General features: G+C 37.3%; 1 protein-coding gene across 8 annotated transcripts in view; it reads left to right on the forward strand.

The window, feature by feature from the left end:
- Positions 1-18,394, forward strand: part of map4l (microtubule associated protein 4 like) — an 85,628-nt gene that overhangs the window by 60,227 nt on the left and 7,007 nt on the right. For 4 of the 8 annotated variants that reach the window (XM_023964767.1, XM_023964766.2, XM_078934117.1 and 1 more), the window contains 10 exons: positions 2,134-2,480; positions 2,945-3,073; positions 3,632-3,740; positions 6,059-6,118; positions 7,577-7,827; positions 10,269-10,328; positions 15,429-15,521; positions 17,528-17,609; positions 17,696-17,805; positions 17,972-18,161. In XM_023964767.1, the coding sequence (XP_023820535.1) occupies positions 2,134-2,480; positions 2,945-3,073; positions 3,632-3,740; positions 6,059-6,118; positions 7,577-7,827; positions 10,269-10,328; positions 15,429-15,521; positions 17,528-17,609; positions 17,696-17,805; positions 17,972-18,161 (1,431 nt within the window). The remainder of the gene's footprint in view (positions 1-2,133; positions 2,481-2,944; positions 3,074-3,631; positions 3,741-6,058; positions 6,119-7,576; positions 7,828-10,268; positions 10,329-15,428; positions 15,522-17,527; positions 17,610-17,695; positions 17,806-17,971; positions 18,162-18,394) is intronic. The other 4 variants (XM_023964768.2, XM_078934119.1, XM_023964769.2 and 1 more) reach the window with 3 other exon arrangements.

Consider the following 18,394-nt stretch of genomic DNA (forward strand, 5'->3'; position numbering starts at 1 on the left):
AGTCATCTGTGGGTTCGGTCTTCATAGCATTTCTTTTTCAGGTTTTTTTAAATTTTTTTTATCATCTTTTATACAAATGTCATAGGCTTCTAAATAATGTGTTAACAGACTCTCTGTATTCACTGGTCTTGATTGAAGATGAAGAAGTAGAGTTTTCTTGCAAACACATTAAAATGTGTGGCAAAATGTGGTCATACCAGTCATATTTATCCTTTCAGAACTCTTCACGTTTCTATAGGTCGGGACTATACATGAAAACCTCCCTGGTGTAGACATACTTCAAGAGGTCTGTAGTTAATGTGGTCTTGCTCAGAAATGTCCTCAAATGTTTTTTTGTGAAGTTTTTGAAGTTTAGAGCTATAGATAGCAAGGACATCCTGGTCCAAATCCCATCTGGAGTAACAACTGTATGAAAGTGTGTTGGGATATGGCTTTGTCTATTGTTTGGAGTAGGGCGGTTTAAAACCATTTTTTAGCTACATGGTCTTGACCACGGAAGGTTATTGAAGTCAAAGACAAATTCTTTGTTTTATACCTTAGATTTAGATATACATCGATTGATTAAATTGTGTTCTTAAGTTAAACATATCTGTGGAGACTTTTGTGCATCCAGGATAGATTCATAGCACCATTTAAAAAAAAAAAACTTTTTTTGTTAATAAATAAAATTATAATTTAATGATCACTGAAACAGTGAGGTTTGCATGAATAATAGATTCAAGACAAATGTGGGGAAATTTTTCTTTTAACAGAACTAATTATCTTTTTTTCTGTTGTAAAATTGGGTCGTATTACATAGTGACCAGACTTGCTTATATAACCACTTGGTGAACAGCATGGTCATTTTGTTTTTTAACGTGCTTCAATTATGAAATCAAGGAGTTGCCATTTGGCTGGAACCTCTTTGTATAGTTTCCACCCAAATTCTAAATAAGAAATGTTGATTAGAGATTGAAAATTGCCCTTAAGAATGGAGCCCTAACAACAGGGGGTGGGTTTGACTTCCTAACCGTAATTGGAAATTCTGCCATATCTGGTAGCTCTAAAAAGTTTCCCACAGTGACCTTTTCTTTTTGTTTTTGATATCGGTTTTAGATAAACAATAGATTTTTGAGGATCTTGCCATCTAATTAAAATATGTCACTTGACTCATTTTTATTTATTAATTTGTTAATTGAAGATTTGACAGACTTTTTTTTTTTAAAGTGTGTAAAAGAACAAAACAAAAAAAAATTATAAAACTTAAACTGTTTCTGCTCGTGAAAGAGTGCGTGGATCTGTTCTGTCAGGATAGATCTGAACCCCACTTACATGGATTTTCAGGACAACGTCACCATTGTGAGCCCTTATGTAAGACAGTGCAATGAATTGAAATGGGTCGCCCTGTTTACCGACCAGACCCTGAATCATCTGCTGCCACGACCTACATAGAATCTTCCACTTGGATGTTCAAGCCTATAAATAACAGAATCAGAGATGTGAATGGAAAAAGGTTTGATCTGACTTCCTGTTTGTGAGTGAATTTTTACTGACAACAACTGTGTACACAATGTGCTTAGAATTGAGCGGGGGCCCAGCAATGGATGACAAACAGATAGTGATTAAGAACATTAAAGGTTTCGCTAATATATAAAAAAAAAACCACCAAGAAAAACTTTTCTTCTCAACTTGTTTTTCCAAAGAGAACTGCTTTCAATGCTTTCAATCATTTCATCAATGCAAAAAATTTAGAGTGTATAAAAATACGTTAGTTTACGATTATTGTTTTTTTTATTCATTAAAGTTTCAGTGACTTAAGACCACAATACAACATATGCAATCTAAACAGGTAGATGGAGCCACATATCGATAAGAGCGTAGCATTTGCCCGTTAGTCCCATTCCGATTATCTTTAGATTTATTTAAAAAGCGTTCCCAGTGGTCTTTTTATTATGAGGTTTTACCTCGCATACAGTAGATCTCTTTGTGGCAATGTTTTTTCAGATACAGATGTCCATATCCAGTCGATATTTGTATGTTGAGATCACCGATAAGAACTAAATATCGATTTTCTGCTATTTTTAAAAACTTCCATTGTCCACTAATGACTGTTGGGCAGTGGGCACTGACAAACATTAATCTTTGATCCCACAGTCAAATCCGAAAACAAGGAGAAGCAGGAGAAGATGGACGTCTCCAATAAGACAGCCAAGGTTGACAACTTGGACAAGAAAGAGGAGCAGCAGAAGAAAGACATCAGCAATGACAAAAACCAGAAGTCTGACCAGATCCTGAAAACCGAGGAGAAGCTGGAGAAGCACGATAGGGTCAGCGAAAAGGCGGAGAAGGTGGACAAGCCGGAGAAGACCAACAAGGATGAAAAGAAGGAGGATGAGAAAAAACCTGCTGAAAAGAAAGATGAGAAGGGAGGGAAGGTCCCGGCCAAGTCTCCCACAGGAAATGGCGGCAAGACTCTGCTGAACCTGGACAACAAGAGCAAGGTGAGTGCAGCTCGCTCAGACACTCTGCAGCCATTCTGCAGTGTGGATGGGAAATTCACTGCTTCCAGACAGCGTGTCCTCACTTGACTTCTTTCCCAAGCTCGCAGCGCTGTCTTTTTTTGCAGAAGTTTGCATCTCTGTTGACGAATATTTCCTGAGATGCGACTTGAGGACGTTTTTGCATTTTGTTGGAACGTGCTTTTCTTATCATACGATGCCTGTGGATTTATGCTTATTTTAGTTCATTCTCTCATAATTTACTCCTCTCACGCTCTTCAGTGGACCTCTTCATTTAAAAACATGAATTACCTGCTGGTTTTCTTGCTGCCGTGCCATGCTGCTGCATCTCTGATTTTATTGCTTTTCTCCTCTTTTCTTTCATCTACCTTCTGTCTTTTCCTTTTTTTTTTTTTTTTAACTCTTCTACATTATTTTTTGTGGCTTCATTTTGGGCTTCACATCAGCCTGATGTGGGTTCTACCAAACGCCCCTCCCCCACAACAACCAATAAAAAAACTCCTGCCGCCAAAGCAACCACACCCACCGCAGCAAAGCAGCCGCCTGGAGCGTCTGGTTCCAACAAGGCTGCCAAGGTGAGTCCATCTTCACGCTGAATGGGCCGAGCCTGTACAGTCTAATAGGTGAGACTTGGACAGTTTATAGTCTTTCCTTATAACTGCATACATGCTGATAAGAACTTTAACATCAGAGATCATCAGGAATGTTCCAGTTCACTTCAGGATCCTTTAGGTTGTGTCAGAGACACCTCAGTGAGAAGCTGAAAAGACTTGAATTTTTACTAAACAAATGATTGAATGTGTTTATTTTTTTCCTCACACAAACCTTCAGCCTAATCCAACATTAAGAGTCTACATGCTCCTGTCTGACTGACTTCAGATCTGGTCTCAAATCTAATTTTTCATCTCAACATATTAAACTGCCAAAACTCCTTTACTCCCTGCTTTTCATGAATTAGTCTTGAGCTTCTTTGCTCTTTTTGGTTCTTTTGTCTTCTTTGCTTGGGTCATGATTGCACGTTTTTGTTTTTTGTTTTTTTGTGGTAGAAAAGCTGATGATGGTGCACAAAGCCATATTTCAAAAATATATACAAGGTATGCTTTAAAAATGTGAATATCCTATTCTGTTTGAAGACTCCAGAAAACGGTGGACCTGAAAAGCGTCCATCTGTGCCAAAGACCACGCCCACAACTCGAACAGCAGCCAATAAGAATGGCTCCTCTGTGACGAACAAAAATGCAGGTTTGTGCCTACACTAAAACATTGTGTTTATGATGAGTCTGTTAGTTTGGACACGGATGCAAAATTTTAGCATCACAAACCTTTTTCATTTTTACTCTAAAGAAACTTCTGTGTGTTTCTCCCCTGAAACGACATTTCTGCCCTCTGATTCACCGCTTTTTTTCACTCAGAAACAGGTAAATAAGAACCATATTAAAGCAAGAGAGTTTTTCTTAAGAAGATCAAAATAAAAACATATTAGAAAATAAAAAAATATTTCTTCACTTATGATGTACAGGAAGATGATGGCTTAATTCAGGTACCTCCTACTTTTAAATTTAAAAAATGGAATTCTAATAAATAAGGTGTAATTAGATCATAGAAAAAAAATGTTGATGTTGATATTTTCATTAGAAAATCGCTGGTGTCAACACCTTTCTCCAATGTGTGGTTTGTTTCACTGGAAGAAACCACATTACCATTGCTAAGCCTTTTTGTTGCTCTCTCTCTCTCTCTCTCTCTCTCTCTCTCTCTCTCTCTCTCTCTCTCTCTCTCTATATATATATATATATATCTAAACTGAATTTACAAATTTTTATATTGAACTTCAAAAAGAACATGTTTTCATATTATATTTGGTTTAAGGCAGTACTTTGAAGATCAAAGAATGACGGCTTACTCAAAAAGGCTGTTATAGTAGCATTCTATATTAACAGAAGAAGCCATATTTGCCTTTACTATTACTTTGATGTACATAAACTATAATTAATCAATTCATCAAAATTGGAACAAAGACATAAATAAAGTATTGTAATTTCATTTTTTTTTACCTCCACTAACAAGATAAAGGTCATTACGACCAAAATGAATCAAGAGAATCTAAATAGAGTTTAATAAACATTTGGGTAAATAATGATGGATTAATCTTAGCAACTATGGAATCTAAGGCAAAAATGGATAAATCGATAAATCAAATGTACACAGTAAAAAAGCCTGGAATACATGACAGTAGCTTGAAAGTTGAGTCACATCCTCACTTTTGTCACCACGTTTGGCAATTTTTTTTTATTCTTTTGAGGGCGCCACAGTCATTTCATTATCTGAACATCATAAACACCAACTCACCTGAAGGGAAGCTGTGAATTTGCCCCAAGACCTCAATTTATTGTAATCTTTTGTATGCAGTCAGATTTTTTCCTCACTACTGTGACACCATTGCTTACATTTTGCTTACATTACATAATGAAAGCTTTGCACACTAAACAGCTCATTTCACCTTTTTAAAAACATTATGGGATGGAGGAGCTGCTTCTCTGCTTCTCTCCCACATAAAAGCTGTTATGATCAACTCTACTTTGCACTGCAGCCAAACAGATCAGCAGATGATACAGCGATGACAGCTCATCAACATTCTTTATGGAACCTAAACATAACAAAGAAAATGACAAGATGTGCATTGATCTTCTCCACTACGCACCACGAAGCTCAAACTGCTTCAAAAACTTGTGCTTTTTTTTACTTTAGCACCTTGAGTTTTTCATTCACAACTCAGATTTGGAGAAAAAAGGTCATGTCAACTATTTGGATTTTATGCAACAAAATGTTTAGAAAAATAAATGCTATTTTTCTCTCTGCATTTCTAGGAAGGGGGAAGAAAAAAAGGTGGATTCACAGATCCAAACATCCTAGATAGATAACCTGGAGAGCACTCTACTTCCTCAGGAATCTAAAGCAGCATTAATTAATTTCCATCAGGCCACCACAAATAGCATCCTTATCTGCTGCAGCAGGAAGGATCTGCGGCAAATTGCAATATTAGTAGATAAAGTTATATATATGTATACGATCAGGCTCACTTTAGTGGAACAACATTTGGCAAATGAATGACTGTTTGAAAAGCATCAGTTACATTACTAATTTCATTTGTAAAAACAGTGTTTTATTAGGACTTTTAAAAACTGTATTTGCTGCTTCAGAAGACATCAGTGAGTTAGTTGGGTGCTCCACAAATCAAATGTAATAAAAAAATCTAAAATAGATTTTAACTCTCATTTTTTTTTTATTTACTGCTGAAGTGTAACAAATATTCAGAATATATTTACTGTAATGGAAAACTGCAATTAAAAAACAACAGTGACACAACATCGAGGGTCTTTCACAATTTATTTTGTTAATGAACGGAATAAAAGTTGGTACCCTATAAGATAGGACAGCTTCAAAGACAGTAAAGTCTAGAAAACAACTTAAGCCTTGACTTGTTAGCAATTCATGATTCAGACACAGACCATTGTGTTTGTTGGGTCAGTATAAATTTAAAGCATTTGTTTTCTTCCTCACAGCAAACAAGAACGATAAGACTGAGAATAGGACAGGAGAGGCCAAGAAACCCAAGACTACAGGTGAGAAGGGTAAAACTTTGAATCGAGACGCATGTGGACAAATCTGAAGATCCTGACTCTTATGCTTGTGGACTGTTTAACATTAACAATATTTGTTTACGTATTTATTACATTCATTTATATAAAATGTAGCAAATATTAAAGAGAAGCAAAGAAATTGTAGAAATCTTGATCCAATTTTAGAATGTTTGAGACTATTAACTTCCAGGTTGAAGCTTGGTGTAAAACAAAAGTAAAACAGCCTAGGTCAAAGACTTACCACTAAGGGCAGGCCAGCCGCAGTAACTCCAATTGTCTAGTGTATTTGGCAGATGATAGTGTCACTCAGTACATTCTGGATTGTAGAAATGAAGCCTTAAGAGGGACAGGAATGTCAACTGGATTTCTAACGTTCAAAAGCTGAGGTGAATTTAGCCTTAGTCGCATGCACCCGTACATGTGGTTGAGTTGTTCGGGTACTGCAGGTTTTTGGGTTGTCCGGGCCTGTGGTGCGTTGTTGACGGGGCAGCTGCATCTTAAGGGGAATGTTGTTCCCTTGAGACTTGTACGGCAACCTCAAGTAACGTCAAGAAAATAGAACGTGCAATTGTTGTGCATGTGGTGTGTGGTGAAGTATTTTTCAAAGCTAAAAAGTCCCACGCACCTCTATTATACGGGTGATGCTGTCATACGGTGGCCTTACACCACATTCTAGTCATTAGTAAGGTATGAGTTTTGGTCCCTTACTGACTGCGTACAAATGCTGCACACATGGGGTGTGTAGGTGATAACTAGGAGTACGCACCTGTCACGTGAACAGCACCAACAGGCTCTTTGTGCAGGATTGGAGGGGTTAAAAAAATGACAAATCTGTAAAACACGCCTGCGTCTCACCGATTTCACCCCAAGTCGCCCGAGGGCCTAGGCTTTTGTTTAACTGTTCACTACGATGTGTCGCTAGCCCGTAGTAGAAAATGTGCAGGGACATTTTTGCTCTATGGGCTCACTGAGCGGTCAACAACCTTTTCCCATTTTTCACCTGTAGACAGTGCATATCCACTTGTAAGGGCAATTGTGACCAAGGCTTTACCAAGAGGAAGAAACTAATACAACTAAAAACAAAAATCCTTAACATCTATTAGGCTCACTTCACCAACCCGCTTGCCCAATGTAGAGAAAAACCCTTAATTGGTCACATGATCACATTTATTCCACCACAGTTGCAATTGTTAATTGGTTCGTCCATTTGTAATATGTGCTGGGGATGCTCCACCCTGCCTGCATAGTATGTCTTACCAAAAATCAGGAAAAGTCATTGAAAGGTAATTTGACAAACTATTATTGCTGTAATCCTTATCCAGTAGATTAATTGAACCTATAAATCTGTGGGGACCTACCACAAGTAAAGACAGACACTCGTGTCCAGTTCGGCAGTTAAGTCAGAAGCTTTAACCCTGATGTGCCTCGCGTTTCTTGTAGCCCGCCCTCGCCCAGCTTCCACTGCTGCTCCTGCTACCCCAGCCGCCTCCACTAATGGCGAAGCCACTCATCGTCGCCGAGTCATCACCAAACCCCCCGTGCCCAAGCAGACCCCTCTGGAGAAGAAGCCAGCGGGGCCCCGTCCTCCCCGGACGCCTCGACCCATCAACGCGCCAACACCGGATTTGAAAAACGTGCGCTCCAAGATTGGATCTATTGACAACATCAAGTACCAACCTGGTGGAGGAAAGGTAGGAGAAGGCAAGCGCCATGTGCATGTCCATGAATAATTCAGATCATTTTTGCCTGTCAAGACTGCTGAAATGCAGTTGATGGTGTTGCACCGGGTGGCTTGGAGTTAATGTAGCGTTGGGGTGCTGCGCGTCACCATATTGTGTCTAAAGACTTCATTTGTGCCCATCCAGCTGTCAAAATAAATGCTGGTGAATGTACCGTCAAGAAATACAAGCTGCAAAGTGTCACTGACTATTTTGCAAAAATGTGTAATCTATGTTTTCCAAAAAAAATCCCATTTTTGATTTAGAATTAAAAAAAAAAGAGCAATTAGAAAAATGTAACACAGTTAGGAGTATTGTTCTAAACTTGCTTGAAATACCTTTTGTAATAAAAACAGCTGTGGTTTTTACAATAGATGTCATACCATGCTGTTTTTATTTGACAAATATTAGGGGTAAGGATACAAAATGACAAAATTATTCTAGTTTAAAATAAATGCCTACTATACAAAGAAACAACAACCACCCGACCAAGAATTGCATCGACTTTTGAAATGCTTGGCAGCATTCCTGGCTGTGACATTTTTTTCACTGTCATTGCTATCGTCTTTACTTTTTGGCATTTTGTGAACAAACATTTAAATTCTACGGAACATTAAATAGAAAAAAAACTAATGCTTCCAAAGAAATCCTCACATTTGCTGATGATAAAATATTTAATAGTTAATAAATAGCACATTGGTGATTACAGCTTATTTTTTTTCATAAATCAAATAAATAAATAATTAAGGCCATTATTTATTTTAATTATTTATCATACAACTTTTATATATCCACAAATAAATAAACAAAACAAATATTTTGTTTTATGGATTCTGCAGTTTAGTTTATTGTTTTTATTGCTAACAAAGGTGATTTGTTAAAACCCAGTTTAAACTGCAAAAAAGTAAATATTTCTTGCTAAAATGATTTTACTTTATTTGAAAACAGGTCTTTGAAGTTCTCTACAAATAGTATTAATAAAAAAAAATTTCTATCAACATGCTAGAGTCAACCTTGTACTTATTTTTTTTTCTTTTACAGTGATTGTCTTATATCTTATTTTTAATTAAAGTATAAGCTTTGTTCGATCACTATTTATATGAAAACTGTACTTAAATATTTGGGGGAAAAAATTGGCTTTGTGATGGATTTCGAAAAACGAAAATACATTGATTCATATTGTACATTAAATCAATTTGTAAACGTATACATCAGTTATTTTATTGTGTATTTCAGCTGTCGTAGTTTATTTATTTATTTTAGATATTCCATTTTAGTTAACGGACAGGGAGAAGTTCTAATATCCAGTAAGTATTTCTGTCCAGGCCTTTTAGCTGTATAATGATAACAATAATGTTTTAATTCAAACTAAGAACAAATGTGTGTTTTAGCTGATAGAAATACCAGTTAAAGGTACGGAGGTAAGATACTGTGTAACCTGTAGTAAATCACCTGAGAGAAATGGCTTGAACTGTGCAAATATTATTTAGGACTAAACATAAGCAGGAAAACCAAAACAGCTCAAAGGGAAAAAATGATCCAGTAGTTAGATCATTTTATTTGATCTGTTCCATTCCTTAAGGTCAAGATATAGAAGAAGATGCAGCAGGACTTGGGTGGCTCATGCAGGGGGTAGCAGACATCTAGATATTTGTCATTTCCAGGACCGATGCACACAGACACCATGTCCTTTCTATATTTGTCCAGGAGAACAGCATGTTTGTTGCTTTTCCACTGACACCAGACTTCATTTCTTTTCTTCTATGAATCCTTGTTTTCTCGACCTGTAGCATTTGGATGCGATCACATGGCCGGTTAAATTAGATCAGCGCAGAGAACGAGCTGCTTCTCACAATGACCTCCATGTTTCGACAAAAAAAACTCAACAGGGCAAATGCTGGACTGTCTCCAGCTGTATGCATCAAACGTAGCGTGTGCTTTTCGTTTTTCAGTTTGGGAAACTGTGTTCTTTTCTGTTGCACGTGCGTTCTTGCAGCCTCGCCCTTTCTGTTCAAACCATGTTTTTGCTGCAGTGAAGTCATCTTACACCAAGACACTTCCTGCCCTGAATCTTAATCAGTTATACAAGCTCTTTAGTCTTCTACATCTTTCTTTTTGAATGTAAGTGAGGTTTATTGTGTTTTTCCAAAAACATAATTTAACCTAAATGATAAAAATCTTACCATTTTAGTACAAATCCACTCTCTAAATTATCCTCATTTCTTTCTAGCTGTATTACAATTTGTTTACGTTATCTTTTTTCTTGGCGTTCTTTTTTATATCCATCCATCACACCTATTGACTTTTTTCAGCCTTTCTGCTTTTGATCATCCACCTCCCCCTCCACCCTGTTGTGCTATGGCGTCTGCTACGTTGGAGGTTTTATTGACCAAGGGGGCCGATTGTCTCCCCAGGTCTCCTCCACCCCGAACAACAAGACATCAGAGTCCTCCACCCCTACCGCCAAGGCCAGAGTGAGTCCCTCACACACCTCTACATCCTCCCTGCTCCTCTCTGCATTCACTCATTGTTTGGACCCACATGAAGATCAGTCAGCACTGCAGTCTCCACTTGATTATTTCACTTCAACTCTATTCAGATAAACACATTTTTAGTAATGCATTTGTAAAAAATTAAGATATTTAAGAGTATACCACGGTCTAGGTGAATTCTCAATTCTGATTGGTTTGCTGGGTGTGTATTAAAAAGTGATATACTACAGTCATAACTGCACACCTAAAAAAGAAGTTCCGGTCACGTAGCTTAAGTGTTCTATATCACTGTGCTTTATAAAAGAATAAAGTACTAAAAACTGGTTGAATACCAGTATATATTTATTTTTGTAACTGACCATGGTATAAGCAAGATAATGGCAGACAAAGTGTGCATCATCAGAAATTAACGCATTTCACGGAAGTAACAGTCCACCTCTTGGTGTCGGAAGGTTCAGGCTTCTATGGCGGGCGTTCATTTCTGATAATGCACACTTTGTCGGCCATTGACCCTAACATAAATGTCCACAGACAAAGCCCTTAAACAACAAACTTATTTTTTTATGTAAGCTGATATATTAGCAAGTAAGTGAAAATATAAAATATTCTTTCTTGAATTTCAACATGAAAATACTAATGGTTTAAATATTTAATTGACCATTGCAGGCAAAAAAGTCGCACCCAATTAACTCATTTCAAGGAAATTACAAAACAATGTTCAGTATTGTAAATAAACCATTTAATAAAAGGTATTATGCAATTGTATTTTTAGTTTAGGACCGACTCTAATCATCTAATCAAAGCATTAGAGACACGTTTAGAAATACAATTTTGAGCTTCATTTTTGTCACAAAAACATGATAAAAACACCAGAAACACTATTTTCATCAGAGTGAGTCTTTAATGCATTTTCTAGACTCTCTACATTTTAGTTTTTGTACTCCTTTTGTATTTATCCAAAGCCTTTTTTGTTCTTTTTTTACAGTTGCAGCCAATTTGGTTGATGCCATGTGTTTTTTACTCTCGAATTCAGCCCACATTTGAACAAAAAAAATAAAAAGCACCATATTTTCAAAGAGTTTAAAAAAAATTAAATTTTACCTCACATCAAATCGTATTTGACAAAACTATTAATTTAGTCATTTGTTTCTAGAAAGTTATCAATTCTCTTTAACCTTTTAATAGAAAAACTTGTTTTTAAAAAGAACATTAGGTTTGTAATTTGATTCTAATCATAATCTGTTGCCCTAGCATTGTAGTTTAGCAGAAACGCATCCTCAGCATCCTACAGAGCCCCTTCAGTTTGATATTCTCAGTTTGACTCAGTAGGTCGGCATAATGAAGCAGAACCTCTCATCCGCTGGATTTGTCTGCTTGAAATCAATTAGGATATTTACGATTGGATGTTAAAACTGGTAGAAATTGTGCTTCCAGACTGCAGCTCTGTGTGTTTTTGTGTGTGTGTGTGTGTGTGTGTGTGTGTGTGCGTTCTCTTGTAGTGAGTGCATGTGTGCTAACTGCTCTGTGAGTCATCCGTGGCTGGTGCCACCTGCGTCATCATGCCATTTTCATCCAGAAGACTTAAGAGAAACACAAAGAGATGAGAGGAAGGCGTCTTCTGTCTGTTCCATGTTTTTTTTGTCCTGTTTTTTTTTTTTATTAACACTTAGCCCCAAATGCACATTGACACCAAAACAACAAGCATTTTTTTTCTCTGATTCAGAGGGAGTGCATATTTTAATCCTCAGGGGGTGGAGTGGAAAAAACTGACTTTTCCTGCTTGAAATCAAATCAAATCAATCTTTTTTGATATAGCACTTTTCATGTTGAACATAACACCAAGTGCTTTACACCAGAACAAACACATAAAATAAGCACAACACAAAAAAAAAAAATTAAAAGTCTTTGACGTGATCATAAATTTGAGCTCACGACCTTACAGTTTTAGACCGGACACTCTTCCACAAGGTCGCTTAGTTGGTTTTCTCATTATCTCCACACTGTCTGGCATCTTTTATCACGTTCCTGACTTACATTTCATTTATTTTATTTTTTTAAACAGATTTTGTTGTTAGTTAACTCAAAAAGTTTTTAATTTAATAGTTTAATCACCATGTTTTGGAGTTGATAAAAGTTAAAAAGTTAAAAATCTCTTTTACCTACAAGTTTTGAAGAAATTGGTTGGATTTGTCAAACATTATGCACTTTTTTCATTTTTTGGACCATTTAACTGTCATGATGTTACCCTTAACAACAATAGTGCATTATGTAACATCAGCACAGGATGTTATTTTACTGTCACTTCAGTTTTGAAGATGTACATGACTCATCTTTTAGATTTTTCTTTTTAAGACATGTCAAAGTGTGAGTTTTTGCTGTGTTTGGCAAATTAAATGGTTTCAAAAAATGAGATGTTACTTAAAGCCACTCTCCGATCATCTTTTGATCCATTTTAAAAATGTCTTCCAGTGGTCTTTTCATTATGATGATGCCATTTTGCCCCAAATAAAAAAAAAACTGTTTTTTTCTGCAGCGCTCTGAGTTGTGGGAAGGATTATTGGCGCAGAGTAAGACCTGCCCCACTTCCCATAATCCATCTTTTTACACGCTCTCCCACTAGCTTATAGCCCTTCAGACCCCCAACCTAACATTATCGGTGCAGCAAAAGTGGTAAGCAATATTGGAGCTATCCAGTTGTACAGTTTTGAGCTCAGATGATGAAAAACAAAGACAATCATGGATCTCTGTTTGTAAGTGGATGCATCAGAATGGAGCAGAGCAGGGAGCTTGTGACCCGCCTACTTTCTACACCACAAATAAGCTTTTTTTAAACTTTTTTTCCTCCACTCTTGACAACCTAGATCTTAACAAATGTCCTCTATCATCAGAAACATCCCACAAAAACATGTAAAAAACACAATTTTCAACGGATTGGGTCTTTAAAACTTTTAGTTATCAATGCAGTTAAACAGCAGCTGCTAGGAAAAGACTAGATGTAAAACAAGTGACTGTTTTTTGTTCATTATTTCTTTGGCTACGGGATTTTTTAAAGTCGGGTTACAATCATCCTTTTTTTTTTTGATTAAAGCAGTTTCATTGACATATGTCCTTAAAAGAAGTGCAAATAGAAGAGCATTATGGGTGAGTAGCATGTACGCTGTCCTGCGGACATGCAGCGTGTCCTCATTTCTGAGTCTGATCCGAGCCATCGAGCTTTCTGAGCTGATTCTTGATGACAGCTGAGCCGTGACCTCGGTGTCCCCAAACAGGACTTCACAAACCAGAGGACACTGTCAAAGTGGTGCAGTCTTTCTCTGTTTTGTGGTGGATATAATTGTTTAAATGAGGTTTCATCTCATTCATTTTTATTATCAAATGAAGAACTTCTTTCCTCATTTTATGTCATGACTTCTTAAGTTTAATGTTTTAAAATGTGTTTTATTTAATCACATTCATCTCTGTCTGGCTCCAATAAGATCTATGTCACAGGTTGTTTCATCAACCATTTCATGTCATTCTGACTTTTGTTGGACGGTTACAGAAATAATTACCTTGCTGCTTTAGCCTCAGACTTTTTTTTTTACATTTTCATTAAGTTTTTGGGGAAATTGCATCAGTGTCTTTTTTAAGAGAGTCTTTCTTCCTGACTGTCTTTCTTCCTGACTGAAGGCATACAATAACGGTAGTGCATTACCTTTTCAGCTCCTGCTGTGGATGATTAAAGAGCTTGCAGTGGTGACACGGATCTATTTTGCTGTCAGTCTGTCTCAACTTCACAATTCCAGAAAAGGAAAACTTCCTTCAGCTTAAATTCCTATAAACCGCTATTAAGAAATGTCTAAGCTACACAACTACAAGTGTTGTTGCAGTTGTTTTTTAGTGTGAGTCTGTGTGGTCGTCCACAGTTGAGGTGAACCAAAAGATTCTAACAAAAGAGCTTAAAAGTTAATGTGACTTCCTTAAAACTTTCACAGTTTTTGTTCTCTTGCTCTCTCATCGAGACAGATGATCAGTCCAGATATTTTTATTTTTAGAATTTTATTTAGTATTAAGTGATTGATTACATCCTGAATACTGACACACGAGGCAGTCTCTCTTTTCTCTTCCAGGCTAAAACTGGAAGTATACTAAAACATTTGTTGGGTTTTTGCAATGTAAAAAGATGTGCTTTTACAAACAAAAACAAAAAAAAGAAAAAACCAAAAAACTTGTTTTCTGTTCTCTTTTTCTGAAATCTTCATAACAAGTTACACAACAGCACCATTAGAACAGTTTCCCCCTGTGTTTCGAGCAGCATGTGTGAACACAAAATCACTAACTGTGTGGTGGATGTTCTGTTGCATGTGCTGTGACTCATCTTCCACTGTTGTGTGCTGTTTTAATGGTAGCTAATGCTGATGGAAGCGCTGTGTTGTTGTTAGGCTGCGTTCCATTTGGCATTTGGATCTCAGAAAGACACCACACCCTACTTAAACCTTTTTCATATGAGCATTTCGATTCTTGGAAATCTCAATTTCAGACAGCCTGGATGAGGAATTTGAGCAAAGGAGGCTTTGGGTAACATATTACAACAAATATTTCTGCTGAAAGCAGCTATTCAAGTCAATAAACTTTAGTCCGTAGAGGCATGTAGCCGTTTTTCTGACTTACCAAGTTTGAAAGTTCAACTAACCAACTTAATCTCTGAAAATCTGACTTCTGAGAACAAATGGAACACACATCTATTACCTTAGATCCTGGTAAGACACAATACAAAACAGTTTTGTTGAATATTTTGTGTTTAATGCTTCACAAGCCTAATTTTTAGCAGAACTTACTTTTCTAAAAAGTTTGTTTGCTGATTTTCATCTAACATTGAAAGAACAGGGTAAGAAAAGGACGTTTTATTTGAATTCAGTAACCGAATTCCTTCCATAACTGCAAAGCAAAGCTACTCTTTGTTTCCTGTCCACTTACGCTGCCAGCTGATCTGCTCTTCTCTGCTGCTCTTGTCTGCCTATCACAACTTTCCTTCCTTTTTTTTTCTTTCCTGCCTCTTTCTTTCCCGCTTGCTTGTCTGTGTGTCCGCCTGCCTGTCTTTAGGTTCAGATAGTGCACAAAAAGCTGGACTTCAGCCACATCACCTCTCGCTGTGGCTCCAAGGACAATATCAAACATGTCCCTGGAGGTGGCAATGTAAGTAACGCTGGAACTGAAAGCCAGCTGGTGGATAAATATCTCCTTTTAAAGTACTTTGTGACCCTCCTGTTGGCCTCAACTTACATGCAAATACAATTTTAAATCATGGTTACTATTGGAGTTTTTTGGCCTCAAAGGTTAGTACATACTATAATGTACTTTATCTGTACATCAAGGATCTGCAATCTACTCTGTCTGATGCACAGTGAGGGTAGTTTGTCTATAAAGCAGCATCAACAGCAGGAATATTCAGATCCTGTAAACAGAGCAGCCATTAGTGCCGGGTGCAAATTCAGTTCTGCTAAGAAGCCCTTTCTCTCCAAATCAAAGATTTACATGAAAGCTGATCCTCTTTCAAAGTAACAAGGATTGAATACATTATAATTAGCACTTCAGTGGCTGCGTCTGTTTGCACTTTTGATTGATTTCACGTTAAGTGAAGGAGCCACTGGTCCTCGTGTCCAGCCCTCCAGATGTTGTTCCCATCTGCTGTGAACACCTGCTGCACTGTCATGTTTCGTCTCTGCCGTTCTCACAGCCACCGCTCCACTTTTTGAGGTCAATCAGCAAAAATGATAAAAGTCTGGAAAAGTTTCTTGGTTCTCTATTTTTTGTTTGATACGATTGTGGCGATTCTTGAGCCTGAAAAGACAGACTGCACCTCTGTGTCATTAAACATGTTTCATTCATGTTTGCTGGTGCTCCAACGTCATCACGCCAAAAGGCCTGTCAGTTATTGGTTCTTTGAATAGCTCATGGAAAAATTCAAAAGTTGTTACCACTTTGAAACATTGGTCTTTAAGTCCCGCTCATGCAAAAGTGTTCCTAGTGTTTTTTTTTAACTATGATTATGCTGTTTCTAGCCCAAATAAAAAAAAAATCTGTCTAGGACATGGTTTCTACAGAATGGCTGTGGCTCATTAAAAATTCACCTCTGAGTTGTGTGCGGTTGTTGCGATTGTTTGCGTAGAGTAAGCCTGCCGCTAACCCATCTGTTAACACACTCCCCTGCTAGCTTACAGCCCCTCAGACCTCCAAACCAACATTATAGGTGCAACAAAAATGGCAAACAGCATCTGAGCTATGCAGACGTACAGTTTCGAGCCAGATGGCAGGTCAGACCAGAAAAAAAGACGACAACCATGGATCTATTTGTCTACAAATGGATGCATGTGTGCTGCCCATTGAAGGTTCTACATCACAGCTATAAACTTTTTCAAACTACGTTTTTTCATCAGCTCCTTATTTTCAATGATTCGAATAAAGAAATACTCCAAAATGCAATTTTAAGCTTAATTTTTATATACATACGTTCTGCATCATAAGAAAAATGCATCGTGAACCTCTTAAAAACACTGAAAGCACAATTTTCATCGGAGTGGGTCTTTAAAAAATATGGCATCATTTTCACAGTTTATGATTTGACTGTGTTTTTATTCTTAATTATCTAGTATTTAGCCATAACTAACAAAATTAAAATAATGTATTTTAAAATACTCACATATAAGTAAAAAGAAAAGGAGTTAATATACAGTTGTGCAAAAATGCATTCTCCCTGAATATATAGGAAAATGTAAAAACCTGAGGTAAATACATTTTTCTTCCGTCTGTCTCGGATGAAGCAGTTAGGATTGTTTGAACCTTCTTGGTCATGATCTCCTTATGTCTTTTTCCAGATCTGACCAATCGTTGTTCACACTGACAGCCAGGTCATCAGCAATCAACCAGGACCTATTGCCAGTTTATAATTAGGAACACACACTCCCATCATGTAATAATGGTCAAATAAACGTGTTTTGAACAGAGGCTTCTAAAGTGTCTGCATAAATGAAGCATAATTTTCTGACCTAACGAAAGAAAAAGAGTACCATCAGTGATTATCTAAGAATAACAGGAGGAAATCAATGACTGTGGTTGTCTGAAATAATGGTTGCACAAATGCACGCTTGTTCACTGGATGCAGGGACTTAATGTGCAACATTGTAATGTCTTCTCTCCCTTAGGTGCAAATCTTAAATAGGAAGGTTGATGTGAGCAAAGTGACCTCCAAATGTGGCTCCAAGGACAACATTAAATACAAGCCAGGTCTGACCTTAAACCTAAGCTCTGCTATGAGCTATAACTTGAGCATTAAGTTGTGTTTTTACTCTGATTTTCTCTTTTTGCCCCAGGTGGTGGTGATGTGAAAATTGAGTCCCACAAGTCAAACATTAAGGCAAAGTCTAAGATTGGATCCCTGGACAACATGGAGGCTGGCAACGGACAGACAAATGGACACAAGGTCAAACCTGTGCTCAATCAGTAACACAGCAGTTGCTGAAGGGCGTTTACAGACTCAGTTCTGCTGAATCACTCTGCTGTTTTCATCAATGCCGCTAGATGGCATCAAAGTTTGATGGCTGGATTCTAGAAAACCAGTGTGTGTCCTTGTCTATATTTGGCTGCAGGAGAAAACAGAGGAGAAGACTTCTCCACCTGCAAGTGGCGCTCCAGCTACTGGACCAGCAGGCGTTACCAAGGCAACACCACCGGGAGGTGTTGCTAAGGAGAACGGCATGAAGGAGCCAATACCCTCTCCTTTTGGGGGAGAAGGGCTGAAAGAGACCCATAGCTTAGACAAACGTATCACTGAGACAAGTGAGTGTTCAATTGTACCCACATAGTTAGCTCAGTTAGCTCACTGGAGAAAGTAAAAACTCAGATTTCATTTGTATCCTGAACTTTAGAAGAGGAAGGAATTTTACTGAGAAGACAACTTAGTTTCCAACAGGTGGCTCGATGACCGCGTATAAAGTTTAATTGAAATATATATGCATATTTTTTTTGATTGAAATGAAATAATGTGAAATGTAACAAGCAGTAAAGATAGT

This window comes from Oryzias latipes, chromosome 17, assembly GCF_053564925.1.
Source record: "Oryzias latipes strain Hd-rR chromosome 17, Olatipes_Hd-rR_3.1".
NCBI classification, from domain to species: Eukaryota; Metazoa; Chordata; class Actinopteri; order Beloniformes; family Adrianichthyidae; genus Oryzias; species Oryzias latipes.